This window comes from Electrophorus electricus, chromosome 2, assembly GCF_013358815.1.
Source record: "Electrophorus electricus isolate fEleEle1 chromosome 2, fEleEle1.pri, whole genome shotgun sequence".
NCBI classification, from domain to species: domain Eukaryota; kingdom Metazoa; phylum Chordata; class Actinopteri; order Gymnotiformes; family Gymnotidae; genus Electrophorus; species Electrophorus electricus.
Window position 1 is genome coordinate 34,361,006 of NC_049536.1, and position 18,427 is coordinate 34,379,432.

General features: G+C 45.5%; 1 protein-coding gene across 6 annotated transcripts in view; it reads left to right on the forward strand.

Moving 5' to 3' along the window:
- Window positions 1-4,569: 4,569 nt before the first annotated feature.
- Window positions 4,570-18,427, forward strand: part of mylka (myosin, light chain kinase a) — a 42,381-nt gene continuing 28,523 nt past the window's right edge. The window contains exons 1-5 of one of the 6 annotated variants that reach the window (XM_035535393.1): window positions 4,570-4,690; window positions 10,784-10,940; window positions 16,237-16,444; window positions 17,650-17,695; window positions 18,126-18,291. In XM_035535393.1, coding sequence (XP_035391286.1) covers window positions 10,788-10,940; window positions 16,237-16,444; window positions 17,650-17,695; window positions 18,126-18,291 — 573 coding nt within the window. In that variant the 5' untranslated portion in view covers window positions 4,570-4,690; window positions 10,784-10,787. The other 5 variants (XM_035535390.1, XM_035535406.1, XM_035535407.1 and 2 more) reach the window with 5 other exon arrangements.

The window sequence follows — 18,427 nt, forward strand, 5'->3', positions numbered from 1 at the left end:
GCTATAACGTATTTAGAGTGAACCTTGGCTGATTCTGTTCCCTCCCCTCCATTAGCCAGATGAAACATGCCAAGTAGAACTAATGCCATCTTTGTGACTTGGTTTTGAAGGATGGACCATACCAAAATACCTCCAGAGGTGAGCTCAGACTTGCGAGTATGTTTGGTGCAGGGGTCAGTGCCTGCATTGGGACAACTCCATTGGCTCCTTCTGAGAGGACCTGCTCAGGGGCTGCTGGACACTTTATCTTTGCGTTGTCTATAAAAGAGGACGGTGTCTCCTAGATAGCAGTCTCCATGTCCAAGCTCACGCTTCTATCACCCTAAAGCATTGTACAAATACAAGACAAAACTTTCACTGGACACTGGAATGAAAACGATATGTCCCAGAAATGACTAATCACCTTCTCTCTGCTGCCTCGTTTGTCACAGTCTGGACAGTTTTGTCTGAATCGAATATTTTTTCCTAATAACTCTGCCAGTTGGAGGATGTCCGAGCCGCGACCTCCTGATGAATTTGTGTCAGGGCTGAGCAGGGGGCGGGGCTTGGGTCAGTTTAATCCACTCTGGGATTCTATTGCACCACTCTGTCGACTGACCTCTGGCAGCTTCACAGCAACGTTTCAGCAGATCCAGTCAATGCTGTGGAAGTGTGTAGTATTCACATTAAGTGAGCAATCACTGTTTCCTGACTAAAAAAATGATGAATGATCATTCTAAATAACTTAATAATTAAGTATATTTTTATGGGATTTGAAATTATTTATTTAGAACTGTTAGGTATTATTACCGAGTTTTCAGTTTAAGAACAAATATTTTGTGAACATAGATATGAGGAGTGGCTCTGCATTGCTAAAGAAAAGGATAAGACAGAATCATGTGAAACCCAGTGAGGCAAAGCTTTGCCCCATACATGGTCGTGCACAGTACACGCTGAGGTGAAATGCTTTTCACTTGTAATGGGAAGGTTGCTGGTTCAAGTCCCACCACTGCCACTGTTGGGCCCCTGAGCAAGACCCTTAACCCTCAATTACTCAAGTTGTACTCAGTCAGAATTGTATGTCGCTTTGGAAAAACATGTCAGCTAAATGCTGTAAATGTATAAAAATATAGGAGATAAAGAGTTAAAAATACAAAAAAGAAAAAGTGTGAGAGGTTAAAGTGTAAAGTGCATAATGTGGGTGTGTGGTAGTCATGCTGCTATGTACTGAACTGGAAGGATTAAGACCTGGTGAATAATAAATATAATTCTCTTACATCTCTATGTCCAGAGTGTGTGTGTGTGTGTGTGAAGCCTCTCCTCTTCCTTCTCTCAGGGTCAGCCTTCATAGCTTCTCCGATGGCGATTGAGTGAAGAGTCCAGTGATGGCTGAAGTCCTGAGTCTGCCTGGACTTTGTCCAGCACCGCATGCTGTAGATAGACTGCAGGTCAGGGAGCTCCTGGATGGTATGTCCATCTGAAGGTGCCCCTCTCTGGAGGGCCCACCTCCCCTGCTTGGTACTGTTCCCAAACCAAGCAGCTCGCCCTCACACACTCGCAGCGTAGCAGGGGTAGATGTCCCTCAGCACTGTACAGAGCAGTTTAAAGTCCCTTAGGCATCTGGGGTGGTACAGATGCTAACAGGCCTTCTTCTCCAGGGTACTAGTGTGACGGGACCATGACAGGTCCTGGGAGATGCAGACGCCAAGGTACGTGCAGCTGTCCGCTCCACTGGGGCACCATTCATCCAGACAGAATGGCAGCTGCTCCACTGCATAAGTACATTACCAGCTTCGTAATTTTGCTGATGTTCAGGAGGAGGTCGTTTCCTTGGCACCAGTTCAGTGTTGGATCTTCTCCAGGTAGGATTTCTCCTACCTGTCAGAGATCGAGCCAACCACAACGGTGGTGGTGGAGTTGGAAATGACCACACAGTCATGTGTGTACAAGGAATACAGCAGGGGGCTCAGGATACAACCCTGAGGTGTGGCTCTGTAATGATTGAAGATGCCTCCTTTTACATTTGTCCACTGTAGAATGACAGTAATCCTACTACCTGGGAGACGTTCTGCAGCTCTCATAACACGTAAAAGGATTAAAGATCTATCCTGGAAACTTCTTGGCAACACATTTCTGGATTTGTACATTAAATCATATGCAACGTGTATGCCTCCTAAAGCGTTATAGAGGCCTCAACCCCAGAGCCAACCTCTCCCTCAACCCAGACAGCCCTAAAGGCGTGTGTTGTTCCCCCGCAGTTCCATTAACAGAACAGACTCGCTCATCTGACGATGGTTACGGTGGTTACTGGGGAAGAATCTGGTCTACGCAGAGATCAGCCATTAAACGGCATGACATTTCTGATCACCTTGTACACCCCTTTACCTTTACCTGCCAACATGTCACGCATCAATAGACACTTACTGTCAGGTGTGATATAATCAATAAAGTGTGGGGGAAAAAAAACTCAGAGATCCTATTAGCTGAAGGTGATTTGACGATATTTTTGATGGCTTGTCTGTGCTATTTAAATGTCTAGGCTGTTTAAATGATGGCAAAGCAGCATGAATCTTCATGTTAATTCAAATGAGCAGGGTATCTGTGCCCATATCAACGCTCACCCCTCACCCCCACCAGGGCCTGAGTCTAACTCTTGGCTCTGGTAAGTGGTTTTAAGCAGCGTTCCCTCCCAGACCTTGTTTACTTGTGCTGTTCCTGTGGGGTCATTCTCATCTGTCTGCTGTGGTTCCCTTCTTCTACCGTGCCTCAGGCAGGAAGGATTTCTCTGCTCCTCCCTCTTAGCCTGATAAAGTGGCAGATTTTTGCTCTTTTGTTGCTCCGTACACTTGAAGAGAACAGAAAAAAAAAGAATGTGCGTGAATTTCTTTTTCTCTCTTAATCTTTTTATTTATTTAATCTGAGACTGCACTGCATATGTTAGCCACTAGATGGCAACGCTGTTTATTAGTTGCAGAATAAGATGGGTCTCTGGGGCGAAAAAAACGGCTCTTTTGCGTGACCGTCAGGCTTTTCCTTCCGAACGTTTCCAGAACAAACTGTGGATTCTTTCAGCACATTTTCAGAGGCTAGATGGCGTGTTGTGGTGTAGTAGACTTTGCCTCTCGTGCGATGCAAACGGTTCCCACTTCCCGGAGCTGTGTTCGCCCCCAGGGATCCATCGGCTGTAGTTGTATGTTTTAGCCAAACACAACCACCAGAATCATCTGGAGAAATGCAAGTTCATGTTGAAACGTGCAATAGAATGCAATGGCAAAGTATGTTTTGCAATGGCAAATAATTTTTGAGTCCGTAGTGTAGTTTTCTCCTGAAAATTTGTAAGAAAAATCAATTCTGCATCGGAATCTCTAGACACTGAGATGTTTCCAGGCTGCAACCAGGTGCTGTAGAGGATGTGGTATCTGTTATATTGCAGTCATATTCTGCTGAGCTCACACTGACAGCCAAAAGATTTTTGCAGGTGTTTTCATCATTCAGAGCCTTAATTTGAATCGTGTGCAGACACACACACACACACACACCCACACACACACACTCTCTCTCTCTCTCTCTCTCTCTCTCTCTCTCTCTCTCTCTCTCTCTCTCTCTCTCTCACACACACACACTCTCTCACACTCTCACACACACGTACACGCACACACTCTCAATGACCATTCCACATGCTACATTCTATTCTGCTTCTGCCTCGCTTGCAGATTTAGCAGATCCAAGAACATATATTTCTCGCAGTAATATTTCTTTCAAAATCCCCTAGTATTTTCCCAGAAAAGTGGGATGGTAGTAGATTAAACAGTTCCACCCTGGCAGATGCAAATATTAGTTCTCAAATCCTTGATAGGTGATAGGCTCATTAACGGAGTCGTTTGAGCTCAAAGTGACCCATGACATCACTAATAAAAAGAATAATGTTTAATAAAAACCCAAGTAGCACAAGAACATTTTATTGCTGAGTAGATCATAATATGAGTAGATAATGTAGGTCTATAGTAGCTGTCTGTCATTCATCCAGGAAAGCACTACATGAAAGCACATAACACACTTAATGGAGTTATGGATACAACAGCTTATCAACAGGTGTTTAATTGGTGAAGTAATGGCTAGATACAATCCAAGGTCAAGATATTAGTCACTAAGTACTAAACTGTGCTGGTGACTACCGGGGGTGATGTTTTCTGAGTACTGAACTGTGCCGATGAGTACGCGGGTGGTGTTTTCTGAGTTCTGAACTGTGCCGATTAGTACTGGGGGTGGTGTTTTCTGAAGCACAAGATGCAGATTCACAGTAAATGTCTTAAAATTCTGAGGGACAAAAAGTTACAAAAATGTCAAATATCCAAGAGTGAACTATGTGAGTTGTGACAAGAAAACAAACGAGTGAGCCAGACGTTCAGGTTGGTCTGGATCGTGCGCACACCTCCCCTCCCCCTCCCCTCCCGGTTCCTCAACGCGCGACCAATGAAATGTCTCGCAGCGTGTTAGGACCCGTGCCAGCAAGTTAGACACTGACAAGAGAAACACGTTAAATCCAAATAACGCCAACAGCAGCAGGTCTGGACGTCCAGTGAGCGGTGTCCTGCAGTCTTGTGCCGTCCTGCGCGCTGGAGAGTTGGGCAGGTTTTGCGCAGCGCAGCGTGTTGGGGACTGGAGCGCAAAACGACGCTGTTACTGGAGCGCTTGGCGACGTGCTGTGTAGGTAAGTACATAAAGAAGGCGAGTGTTTAGTACAACTACAGATTTCCCTTTTCCTGATAAAAATATTCAGTATGTGGTCTACCACAGTCTTTCCCAGTGACGACTCTATTTCTGATGCACCGACGCTGTTTATTTCTGATTCAGCTGTCTTGGGTTGCGACAGATTTCAGTATTTATTGATTTGCATGGTTTTTCTTCTCGGTTTGATAACATTTGCTCATGCTGATGTTGTAACTAAAGCCAACACAACCCATTTCTTTTAGTGGACTAGCGGAATCTGCCAGTTATCTGAAGGTAGCATCAAATTCTTTCCCACGTCCTTGATAAGCTAGTACCTGTAGGCTGACAGGCTCGCGCCTGCTGGATTTTGGGGCACGCTCTCCCCCGACTCTCATTCCACAGCATCAGCGGCGCCAAAACCACGAGGTTTCTAAACAACCTGCGATTGTCAAGCACGTGTAAGAGCAAACACCTGAAAAACGCACTGTGACCTGTGAAGCTCGAGACTGATTTGTTTGAACGGACAAGCTCTAAAGTTCAGGCCATTCTGGGTCTGCTTTTGAAGTCGTTTTCTTCCTCTCGAGACGTCGGTCATGCGTAAAGAGACGTTTCCGACGCTGGTCCGCTTTGATCTTTCCGTCCAGATGTGGTCACCATCTTTCCTGTTCCCAGTACAGGAAAACACGTCGGCGGACTACTCCAAGTGAAGCCACGTACATTTAGTACCCTTGAGAGTTAATAAAACCTTGGGATTCAAGTTAATCAGTAGAGGAATCCTGTAGAGAGCGAGGGCATGTTGGATAACTTTTAATTTATCCAGTGCCCATTTACACTGAGTTATGTCATGCTTTTTTTTTTTTTGCTTATGTATTTGTGGTTCTGTGTTTTTTAAATAGCTGCTGACTGAGGTCCTTTCTCATTCTCTTCTTGCATATGAACAAAGACACATGCTGTCTTTTTTTTCCCTGCCGATTCCACTGTAGTGCTCTAAGCCCAGGAACAGATGCAACTTCTTACAGAGCAGCAGTAATTCTTCAGGGGTTTTTTGCTCAGATGAGACCTTATGTCAGGCTGGTACTGGGCTCACGCTGGGCTGGTACTGGGCTCAGGCTCATATAAGGCTTGTGCTGTTTGTGTGTGTGTGTGAGGCACATGTCAGGTGTAACTGACCCCAATCTCACTTTTCTGCAGAGACAGGATGCTGATCAGCGTTGTTTGTGTTTGGTTTTACTCATCGGCTCAGATCTGCGTGGGTTCAACCAGAAAGGTTATTTCTGTGAATGAAAGCTCATGAAGAAAGATCTCCAACTTAAGTTTTTTCATTGTGCTGGTGGTAAGAGTGTAGGCACAGATCCTTATCAGAGGGCTCTCAGTATTGTGTGTGTGTGTGTGTGTGTGGTGTTTTTCCCTTAATATCATTGTTTCCTCAGGACTTGTGTGCAGTATTTAAATGTATATTTGTGCAGCTGGGTTAAATAACATTTGAAAGATGCTTCATTGTGTGTGTGCGCATGTGCATGTGCGTGTGTATGTGCGCGTGTGTGGGTGTGAGTGCATGAAACCCCTGCAATTTAGCCTCATAATATATACAAATTCATGAGGTCCAACCACACACTGGACAGTGTTGGTGCACATGAGGCCCCACCCTCTATTTCATTAATGGTGATGTAGTTGCCCCTCCCCCACCGGCTCATGGGTGTCTCCTTCTCTCTTCCTCCTCTTCTCTAGTTGAGTATGACTGTAGCAGACATGCAGTAATACACATTCACGAGCAAATCGATCAGTCCTCTTGCAGTTGTACAGTTATTTATTTATATATATATATATTAGTGCCTCAGCTACCATGTACAGTTTGTCAGCTATTATTTAGTCCTTTTCTCAGTGGTCCACATGACTTCAGCTGGCTGGAAGTTTTATTCTGGTGGACCCAGTGGTGACATTGATGCCTGTAAAATAAAAAAAGACGGTGCACTGTGGTACACTTTGACATAGTACCCCTGTTTTTCCCAGTAGCACCATCTTGTGGAGTATTTGTTGCTTGCTGTGTGTGCGTGTGTGTGCGGGTTAGTTGCAATCCAGTTACGCGAGGTGCTTCGCGTGAGCTTGCCATTTTATGTGAATCTGAAGGTATTGCAGGCCCAGTCACCCACTCATTCTGGATCAGTGCATGAGTGTGCGGCGTGCATGATGTCATGAAAAATATGTGTGAGGCGTGGGCCCCACGATGACTCAAATCCATGGTAACCAGATTCGGCTAAATCCCGAGACAAAGGCGAGCAGTGGAATATCTGCTGTATGATCTTGAGCGCGTGCACACACACAGATGTTGGGAGAAGGTGTAGCGTCAGCAGAGCTCTGGCTGTCTCACTGTGTATTGCAGAGCTCCAACAGGACACAGCCGCACTACTGCTGCTCTGCAGATAATAAACCAACATTTGCAGAAAAGAGAAACTATAAGCATACGCGTGAACACATGCCCGTTCACCATGAGTCAGTCGTTTTGCACGTCTCCCATGTTGCACTAGGACCACGAAATGTCTCGAATTTATGGGAAGGTCCAAATCAGCGTTAACTAATAATCTATCATTGTGATCTTCATTATGATGAGTTATCATTAGCCATAGTCATATGTATTTAATTTTGAAATATTAGAGATAAATGTATCAAGTTTGTGACCCCATGTTAAACGTGCTATCATAGCGTTTACGTTTCTGTAGCCGGACATGCTGTCTCACGCAGACAGTTCTTGTCAGTAACACGTTGGGGCCGATTTCCCCTTTTATACGGCTATTAACAAAAAACAAATACAAAGAAAATAGATTTTAAATATTTTGCTCACGTTGAACCGGCCGAGTTGGACTTCAAATCCTTCTCATCTTCATATAATTAACGCTGTCCTTCAGACCCTCAGAGGCTCTCATAAATATTAAAGTTGCACTTGAGTGTTTTAATCTGAAACAGGTGTGCAGGGTTATGGCTTGTTGCTACCCCAAGGCCTCACTGTGAATCACCTTTATCGTTTGACAGGGTAACCAGGCTCACATATTTCTCCAAACAAACTCCCATCGAGAGACGTTATTTAAACGTGGCAGAATGTGCGGAGAAGCCCTCTGCTTTCCATCAGTCTGCGCAGGCAGCTCGGCTTTTACGGTTCAGAACGAGGACAGACTCGCTGCAGTTGGCGCTGATGTTTCCAGGGCTGATGGATCTGATGATGTGGGAGCTTCTTCTCAACGATGAATTGAACTGAACTTGAGTAACCGTGTGAATCTGTGGCATTCTAAAATTTAGACATCAGCACTCTTCCTTTCCAGTTCAGCCTAAAGAAATGAAAGGAATGTCGAGTTAAAGCTAACGTTCTGTGCTTCAACTTCACGTGATCGTCTCGTTTAAGATCCTGCCCTGAGCTGGAGTTTAAAGGCTGCAAAGAATTGTCACTGTGTGAGTTTGCAGAGTTTGTGCTCGATGAGGGATCTACGAGATTAACAGATTGAACGCGATCCCCTGCGGTCTGGAATCAGGTTATTCAAACGTGTGTTCCCACATGGTAACAATTTTTTTTTTTTCCCTTCAACATTATACAAAACATTGTGCCAAAGCACTGACATCAGAGTTTCAATATTATTATAGCCATATCAACATTTGACATTTCAGTCAATAACAGAGAGTATGTTGATGGTGAATAAGAGATTCCTTGGAAGGGTGTGTGTGTTTACACATTCTGAATTTAGTGCATTTTGAATGTATGAATGGATTAAAATATTATAAGTGATCCATTTAACATTGTAAAATCACTGCAGTTAAATTCTGACATTTAGATAAATATTCTGGTGTATTTTTTTGATTTTTGATTTTTTTACAAATCAAACATGTTTTTCCTTACAGCAGCATTAAAACTCACCAGTAAAGACACGTGTCCCCAAGCCTCTACACCTACAGCATTATCTGACGCTTTTATCTAAAGCGACTTACAGTTCTGACTGAACACAACTTTGAGTAATTGAGGGTTAAGGGTCTTGTTCAGGGGCCCTAGCGACCTTCTGGTCACTAGCACCTGCACCTTCACCCTGCGCTACCACTTCCTTCTCTCAGCTTCCTCTGCTTGTGAGGCAGGGAACCAAATTCCAGTGCTCAGTCTCCACCAAGAATGTCAAACTCCGCTCTTAGGACGACAAACCAGGTTTCACGCTCTTTTTCTAGCACCCGTCATATTATGTTGCATCGTATGTCTTAGTAATGCTGATGGAAATTCAGTCTATAATAAACCCGTGTTCATCATGGTGTCCAGTCTCGACTTGGATGGCAGGTACTTCAGCAGGTATTTCACAAGGCGGTCGAGCCTCACAGCTACGTACAGGTTTGATTCTTTGTTTCTTCATGGTTGTGACTGGTATAAAAGTCACACTTGTTCTGGTCCGAGAGATCAGACAAGCCTCGGCTTCCCACATGTAGGCTGAGCCATGGACGTAGGTGAAGTGTGAAGGTGGGGCAGAGGATGTCCTGGGATCTTGAAGATGGGACATTTAGTTGCATTCTGTGCATTGAAACAACTCACCCCATTAAGAAAGCAATGGGCTGTACATCACAGAATGGAGAGAGGACTAGAGAGAGAGAGAGAGAAGAACAGAAGAAAAGGAAGAGTGGGGCAGATCAAACGCCCAGCTGTATTCAGTACTTTATGTTGAGTCCTTATACTTTAAATCAAGGACATGAACTGCAAGTCCACCAAACCGAGCTGAAGGGCTCAGCATGGAGGAGTAATGCATCAGGTTCTCCACTTGGTTCAGGTTTATGGATCAAATCCTGCTTGACCTCTTGACCTTTCCTCTGCAAAAGGGTTCAGTGATAGCGGGACATGTAAAGGAGCAATGAACACCTGCTGTGTGTGTGTGTGTGCGCGCACGCGTGCACACATGGAGTCCATAGTTTGCATACTGAGACAAAGATCTAAGCATACACTCATAAATTAATGTTCAGTAACACAGCTGTGATTAGTAGCTAGAACGGAATGTGATTTCATAAATTGTATCTGAGTAGAAAAATGTCCCAGCAGTTAACTGAGCTGAGCTGTTTACTGAGCTGATGTTGAGCTATGGTTTTGTTTGTACGGTGTCGTATTAAGACAGAAAAACGTGAATGCAGTGATGGTGTAGTTGGGATCAAACCATCATTGGTTGTACAGTATGGTTTATGTTGGACAGAAAAATGTGGCCTTCAAAATAACAAAATACCCAGACTTTCACGAAGATGATTTTAACTTTCAGACAGATAATAATAAATTATATATATATATATAACTTTACATTTTGGTTTCATGTGTTTATTGGGTTGTTGATTTTTTTTTTTCCATTAGCGTGAATTGAAAGGGTGGTTTATTAACTCTTCCCAGCTTCCCCCAGTGTGAAGAACCACAGTGTTATTGACCGTAATGATACCAGAATGTGCGTGTGTATACATGCCGTCCACCTGTGCGTGTTTATCTCGGAGTTCTGTCGTGGGGTCATGTGGCCTGTCCAAACTCTCCCTGTCTGTCTGAACACTCACTTGGGTTTACTGAATGAAACATTTTTTACAAGCTTTTTGGCATGAATATTTAGCAAAAGCGGTGAAAAAAATCACAACTTGTTTGTCATTTATATGCAATGTCAGTTGTTTCCTAGTTTCTAGAAACTGACTCATTTAAAAAAAAAAAAGCCTCTTCATTTGTTACCATAGCAACACCCCAGCGGGCAGCACTAGCAGACCTGTTTATGAATGCTGTCCATATGACGGGTTTGTTTGGAGTTTGTGGTTTAATCAGGAAAATGGAGCAGAACAGCTGAAGCCAGTTCAGGGAAGAGAACGATTAACACAAACAGGGGAGCAGCTTCCTCTGCAATGAAGGGAGGGCGAGTCAGTTAGAGGTCTCCTGCTCTGCTGAAAGGGAGAGGCAGGTGAAGCAGGTTGAAAGATGAGGCATTCAGTTATTTTTATATACATACATACATACTGTGTGTGATTTTCCTTTTTTAAATGTATTTTATTCCAAGTAACTTGGCTTTTTGTTTTTAACCAGTTCAGATGTTCTCTCTCTCTCTCTCTCATGTTTTCATAGAATTATGGGAGATGTACAGTTGGTGAGCAGTTCCCAGCTCTCGAAGGGCAGGATGACGCTGGGAAGGGCGTCTCCGAGTGATGAGGCCCCAGTCTTCATCCTCCCCCCCCGCAATGCCCGTGTCTGTCTGGGGGGCACCGCTCGTCTGGAGGGCAAGGTATGACCGACCCGCACCACACCTGACTTTCAGAAGGGTCCTGGTGTCTGTACCATGTGCTGATTTGTGCTGAAGCATTTCCCGTGTGTCCTTCTAAACAAAGTGTCTTTTGCTATGTCCCAGTAACATCCAGGTAAATTGGAAAATGCAGCATTTAAAGTGAACAATTTTCCTCGCTGACCTTTTCACCTTTTACAATAGCAGAGGAGACGAGATCCAGGGATGTGTTGTTTTTAATATACTTCCCTCAAGATTCTTATCAGACGCTTCCACTCATTATTGCACTGAGAACGGCGAGGGTCAGTTTCACATTAAGGAGGAGGCGGCGGTGGACTTAGACTAGTTATTTGCACGCTCTCTCTCTCTCTCTCTCTCTCTCTCTCTCTCTGGGTGAACACAGAGGAAATTTAAATACTAAAAGTCTACAAACGTCTCTGTCTCTATGCACAGCAGAGAGAAAGTGAAATCTGTCGTGGTTAGGGGCTGGGGGCGGGTGGTTACTGAACTGATCTTGTTTTCGGTTCTTTTGCATTTTATCAGACAGCGCACACTGCGTTGGGGACAGAATTAGCAGGCTTTCCCTGCGGGAGAAGCTGGCAGATTGTGGAACGCCAAAGTCTGGAGGCTTTCAGCACACAGCAGAACCAACAGCCTGATAGGACTCTGATGCACAGCTTGTGTTTTTATGAAGAGTGAAGCAGATGTGATGCAAATTTCTACCGAACATCAAACACTTGTGATTTAAAATATTAAAGCCATTTTTGTTATCCAAGTGCTTCCAGATTTGGCTTACAGTTGGTTGAGTTTTAGTTTTTAGGAAGGCATCAGACTGTGACATTGCAAATTCATACGACTTTGCACAAAGTAACTCCCACGTAACGTAGAGAAGTGTTAGGGAGAGAACACGGAGTGGGAGCTTTTCTTCACAGGGATTCCCCGTGCTGGATGTTCTCACTGGAAGCAGCCTGGAGACCCTCAGCCTCCGCGCTGGAGCTACCTGACTCTGGGCTCATTGTGGGGGACACCTGCTGGCCCTCTAAATCACTACACACGTTTGGGCCAAAAGCGACCGGAGAGGGTGAGAGAGATGGATGAGCACCGTGCTACCGGGCACAGTGCTGAACATCGAAGGAAGGAGGACCCGACTTTTTTTTTTTTTTTTTTTTTAGACTAGAGTGTTGCACGTAGCCCTGCTCCTCACCTATGACCTGGTCTTGGACATGCTGCTCAGAAGTGACTTCACAGCTTGTAATAGTGTGTGTGTGTTCGTGTAGAGAACGGCTGGTACCGATGCGCAATACTTTCCTTCGTTCGCTTATTTAAATATAACCCTCCCATCACAGAACTAAACCCTTTTAGTACAAGTGCAGCTGCTGCAGAGAGCAATTTAATTCACTGCTGTTGTCTGGTGAACGGAAAGTTGGAAAGGACGTCAGGCAGACAGTTGCTGGGACAGACTTCTGTTCTGGCCTATTAGCGAGTCGGATAAGTCCAGTATCGTTTTCAGGTTTAAACTGGCAACCGGCTCTCTGTGTGCTCCCCACTGACACTGACTGCGTGTCCGACCAAAAACAACAGCGAGGAATCCAGAGGCTTCGATCGGAAAAACGTCTCCCGCGCGCTCTCGCTGCTTGGTTCTGCAGGAATGCGGAGAACCTCAATTCCCCGCGCGATCGCTCGCGTGATGAGTCGCTTTGGTACTTTCTGCAGTGTTAACCGGTCTTTTCCTCGTGCTGGGTTTTAATGCCGTGACCCGACACTGGCGAACTTGTCATCTTTAGTTATTACCGACATATACAGGACTGGACAGCAAATTAGTTAAAATCCCTGAGTCTTATGACTCGGCTACGTGCTGTAATCCGCTTTTTACATTCTCTGTCAGATATCGTCTAGTCGAGGCGGTTTACCTTCATCATCAGAGGAAATGCAACCACCTCTAACTTTTAGGCAGGAGGAATTTCAGTTGACAGGACTACCTGCTCTTTTAAAGAGAGAAGAACGTGCACAATCAATGACTGGTGTAATGTAGCGTGTCAAACGCCATATGTTGCACACGCATACGAAGAGTTTTTGTGTGTTGTTTGTCCATCCCACGTCAGTACCCCAAGGAGCCCAAGTGCCTCACCAACATCTGCAACTAAGACGTCTTACACACACATAGACACAGACCTCTTTTGTCTGATTTATGGAGGAGAATGAAGTGTCTGGAGTGTGGAGGAGTTCCACAATTCCCACAGGAGCTCAGGGTGTTGGAAAACATGTGAGAGAGAGAGAATCAGTTTAGCAACTCAATCTCAAATGTTACTTATTTTAAAGAACTGACTTCAGAACTGTGCAGATGAGATGCCTCCAGAGGATCAGGGAGTCCAACTCAGAACATTATCTGGGCTACAAACCTTGCACCTCTCCCCAAGTGTGTAGTGTAGCTGTGGCCCTTGCACGACAATAGTGTTTAAAACTCTCCACATGGCTCAGTTTCCCTCCCCCAGATGTGCCCAGTGCCTGTTTAACAATAAAGCCTGATTGTGTGAAGGCTTCTAAAACGATTCTGCTCTCTCTTATGCTTGCAGTCTGTTTCTCAGGTTACAGCGTCAGAGTAATCAAAAGTTCACATGGCAGTTTGAATTGCGTCTTGGGTATTCCTTGTTTGAATGCTACACATCCTTTGACATTCCAGTGTTCGGGAATGCTTCGGAGTAAAAGGACTTCGTGTGGAGACGTCTGCCTTTCTCTTCATTATCCTGCTCTGCTCCGTTTCCTTCAGTGTTGAGGAATATCGCTCTGGTATGGAGACTAGATTACATGAAGGTGTGTGTCTGTGATTAACAGTGCCAGAGTTAGTTGAAGGTGTTCGGTTTGAAAAACCAGACAGGACAGGAGCTTATTGGAAGCATATGTGAGAGTCTCCTCTCCCCTCCTCATCCAGACTAGGATCTGAATTAGTTAAGTCCAGTTACACAGAGTTGTACTGAAAGGAAGAATGTTTATGTATTTACTGTTTACGGTTTAATAAGCCACATACTATCCTGATCAGATTCTGTAAGTGAAAGCAAAGCCAGGAAAACACAACACCACTGTAACTTCTCCTGCATTTTAGCCCAAAATGCCGCTTTGCTCTGTTGAGAAAAAAAAAAAAAAGTCCTTTCAATTCTGCAAAGTCCTCCAAGTGTCCAAGGGGTCATTTCATTTTTTTTACATGAGTGATATTTTAAAATGTTTGTGAAGTGGGTTGCCTGAGCATTTCCAGGCGTGCGTTTGGGGCTGGACTGCAGAGCCCTAATTAAAGGACGAGAAAGGAAAAGCAGTTTTAATTGTTGGCACTCATTAAATCATCATAAAATGAAACCTCCGTTTGCTCGAACCAAACAAGCTTGCTGTCGGTTAACGGAGGGAGCCCTGCTCAGAAATCCTTCTCTGTAGTGAACACTTTTTTTCCCAATAAGGTAGTACCTTTTTAGGTTTCAAATCTATCTTAAATAAATCAGTGTGTGTCTGCACGCGCGCGTGTTTTGTCCCCAACGTGCTTTGCGTGGCCTGGCTGCGTAACCTGTCTCTGGCCTCTTCTCCCAGTGTCTCGCTGGTCTCTTGGGTCGGCAGTAACAGTAATGCGCTCCGTGGCTTGTCCCTGCCTCGCCAGGGCCGGTGTCTCACTTCTGTCTGGTGGTGTGAGAGGAGAGGGGCAGGCTTTGCATAAACAACCCCGTGTTTTTCTTTTACTCAGCATCTGATCTGACTGCTGCTGGATTCTTGAGGCAGAGAGTTTGACCACAGCCTCTGACTCGAGGCTGGAGGCTGCGTTTGGACAGTAGGGGAGACGGACAGGGAGGGCAGGAAGGAGGGAGAGAGGGAGTGAGACAGAAGAGCGATCTGAAGCCAACACGCTGAGGAAATACCATTGCCGCTTTGCTTTAATAAAGACTTCGGACCCGATATTGCTATTTTTGGGCAAAGCATAGTGCTGTAGTGCAGGTAAGGGAACAGAACAGCTCGCTGCCTTTCACAGTGCCGCTAGTCCCCTGTTTTAAACTGTTTAGAGGAATTTGAAGGCCATCTGGCGTCGGCCTTTGGTCTCAGAAGCTGTTGTTCCCTGTGTCTCGTGGTGCGTTTGGTGTGGGGCTGTGCCGTGTTGGGCTGTCTCTGCTCCTCTACCGTTTACCACAGTTCTCTCCTGAGATGCAGTGTTCCTCCGGTGTTCACACCAGTGGAGAAGCTCATGTGGTGTCCGTGTTAACCAGGGCTGGCATGCTGGCAGTGTTTGACAAGTCACAAAGGGAAGTTGCAGAGTTGATGAGAACTAGTTATAGTCTATATAAAAAATTTAAAAAAAAAAAAACCCACCTAGGACATAACAGCTCGAAGGAGGCTATGGAACTGTCTGCTTTTAGTGGTGATGTCTTACTGATCCATCCAGAAGCAGCTGTGACAAACTGGGGGAAAAGGATATAAAAATCCATGCAGGAATTTTTGGGACAGGTGGAGGTATTGGTAGGAATTACCAGCATCTGTTTTAATGAAAATAAAAGGAATCTGGATGGAGAAATAAAGGAAGGTCCTGGGAGAAGAGGCTGAGGAGAGCACGGCCTTCGGCAGGGATAATGCCAGGATCCAGAAAGGCAGGGGAAAACTGGGATATTCCGCGGGATAATCAGTAACTGGGCTCGTTATCACCAAAGGCAGGTCCTACCGTCACTGTCCGAGTGCTACACCCTGGGCTAGCAGGGTCAGGACGTGTTTACTGGCACTGCGCCTCTCCAGCTGGGTTAATTATGGCTTACAGATCTATGCTGATTCACACACCCTACTGCTTCCTGTGGACGACCAGTAACTAGACTGAGGCAGGAAAACATGTTTTGGTGTTAGAGTAAATGATACTGTGATGGTGTGTGTGTGTGTGTGTGTGTGCGTGCCGGTGCCGGTGCCGGTGCCTGGAACTGTGTGTGTGTTATTGCTTTTTATCAAACCAGCCCAGTTTATATACCAAGATCCCTACTGTGTGTTTATATACAAGTGTGTGTGTGTGTGTGTGTGTGTGTGCATGCGTGCCTGTGCCGGTGCCTGGAACTGTGTGTGTGTTTTTTGCTTTTTATCAAACCAGCCCAGTTTATATACCAAGATCCCTACTGTGTGTTTATATACAAGTGTGCACGTGTGTGCCTGCGCCGGTGCCAGGAACTCTGTGTGTGTTCACTTTTTTTTTTTATCAAACCAGCCTAGTTTGTGTATCAAGACCCCTACTGTGTGTGTGTGTGTGTGTGTGTGTGTGTATGGACTTTTTTCCCTCTCTGGGTTTGTAAAGGTGCGTGGTTCCCCGGAGGCCCAGGTGTGCTGGTTTAGGAGTGGGAAGGCCGTGATTGCCGGAGGCCGGTTCTCCATGGAGCAGAGCACACGTGGAACCTTCAGTCTGGTGGTGGAAGGAGTCCAGGACAACGATGCCGGGCGCTACACCTGCGAGGCTGTAAATGATGCCGGCAGACGACAGGTTACCGTGGACATCATCGTAGAAGGTATACCATCACCCGGATTCAGCACACAAACGTGTGACTCTTATAAACAGTTACACCAACTAGTTTTGAGTAGGACTAGGAATATTCCAGAGGAATTACAGAGGATTAGGAATATTCCAGGGGAATTACAGAGGATTAGGAATATTCCAGAGGAATTACAGAGGATTAGGAATATTCCAGATCTGTTGGGCGCTCGATCATTTTAGGTTCTTCAGCCTTTCTAACGGTGCTGCCAAACGTGCTTGGTCGTGTTGCCATGTTTCAGAAATTCCCCCCCTGAGCCCTGATTGTCAGTGCTAAAAATGAGTCCTGTATGTCCACCACCTTTTAATGGAAAGCTTTGGGTTGGGCGATGTTATTTGTGCGGGTGTGCGACCTTTTGTGTTGGGTGAATTTCATACCAAAGAGAAGTGTCTGCATGTTTTTGCATTGGAGCACAGTCTCAATAAAGTTCTCTCACACTAAAAGAGAGAGGAGTGTGGCAGATGTCGTGAGGTTTATTCTTTTAGCTCGGCTAAACCCGATGAAAGAACACAGTTTTTCTAAACATGTTATTTGATGCATGGCCCTGAGCTATACCCATGGCCCTGAGCTACACCCAGCATGGTATCTGAACTTTGAGGTTATTGCTGTGTTCTGTAGATCTCTGAGGCCAGAGGGTTGTTGCCTTAAGACCTCACGATGTGACACATAAAAATTCAGAAGTTTGGCCTATAGCCCCTCTCCCCAGCTGCATTGAGTTGATACGCGTTTTAATACGAGCTTCAATGCTCCTTGTCTTTGAGTATTGGAGAGTGAACTTGTGGCCGAGCTCCTGTAGTTTACGGGGACTGTTGAATGCCAGCTGTGTGTTTACAAACCCTGCCTCTCTGCCCACCCTCAACGAGGACATTGAGGAGTGTCCATCTTCCTGTGGCAAAGCGGAACTGGCTCCGCACCTCACTGCAGCAGCATCCTAGCGGCTCCTACTCGCTTTACGCAAAGTGCTTACGCCTCCAGCTTGCACCCAGCAGGAGTGTAAACATGGGCATGGCGCGCGCGTGTGAGCGAAGGCTCTCGGGCTTCCTGGAGCCAAACAAAAACATGTGGAGGCGATGGATGCATTCTGTAACTGCTAGCACAAACAGTGTTTGAGGAGAGAGAGAGTGTGAGTGTGTGCGCATGCGTGGTTTGTAATGCTTTCATTTTTTCCATCCGTCACACAGACAATGCAGTGAAGAAGTATGGCCTGCCCTCTTCCAGTAAACCAGGGTAAGGGTTTGTTTGGGATTCCAGTAAACCAGGGTAAGGGTTTGTTTGGGATTCCAGTAAACCAGGGTAAGGGTTTGTTTGGGATTCTAGTAAACCAGGGTTAGGGTTTGCTTAGTTAAGACTTATATGGGCATCGCGAATACAAATCGAAATCAAACATTTGGTACATTCACACTATGATTTGGCATCCTGCCTTGTCTACGCTAAGGAGCATCTTTGAACCTTTATGTGAGAAATGTAGCCCACCACTTTGAGCAGGAGAGTGTTTGGACAGGATGCAAGGTCATCCATGTAGAAACTAAAGAACTCAGTCTTTGGTCTGAATGTCCGAGTCACTCTCAATTCCCAGACTATCAAATGTCCTGGCAGATCCACTACATGGCAGTCTAGCATGTGCTGTGTGCTGGGTTCACTCTGGGCTTGTGTCTAGGATTCGCTCCGGGCTCCCTGCTGTGGAGAACAGACCCAGTATCTGGGGCGAAAGCCCACCAAAGTTTGTGAACAAACCCTCCCGTCTGTACCTGAAAGTGGGGCAGACAGGCAAGTTTTCAGCCAAGATCACAGGACGGCCGCTGCCTCGAGTCCAGTGGTTTAAGGTAAGATGGCGGAACTGAAAACACGCGTCAAAGGGAGAAGGCGTTAATCGCTCCTAAGTATGTTGGCACTGAAATCTCAGTGGTAAATTTTGCCTTCTAGATCATTCACATAGTACAGTGCAATTAGTACATGTAA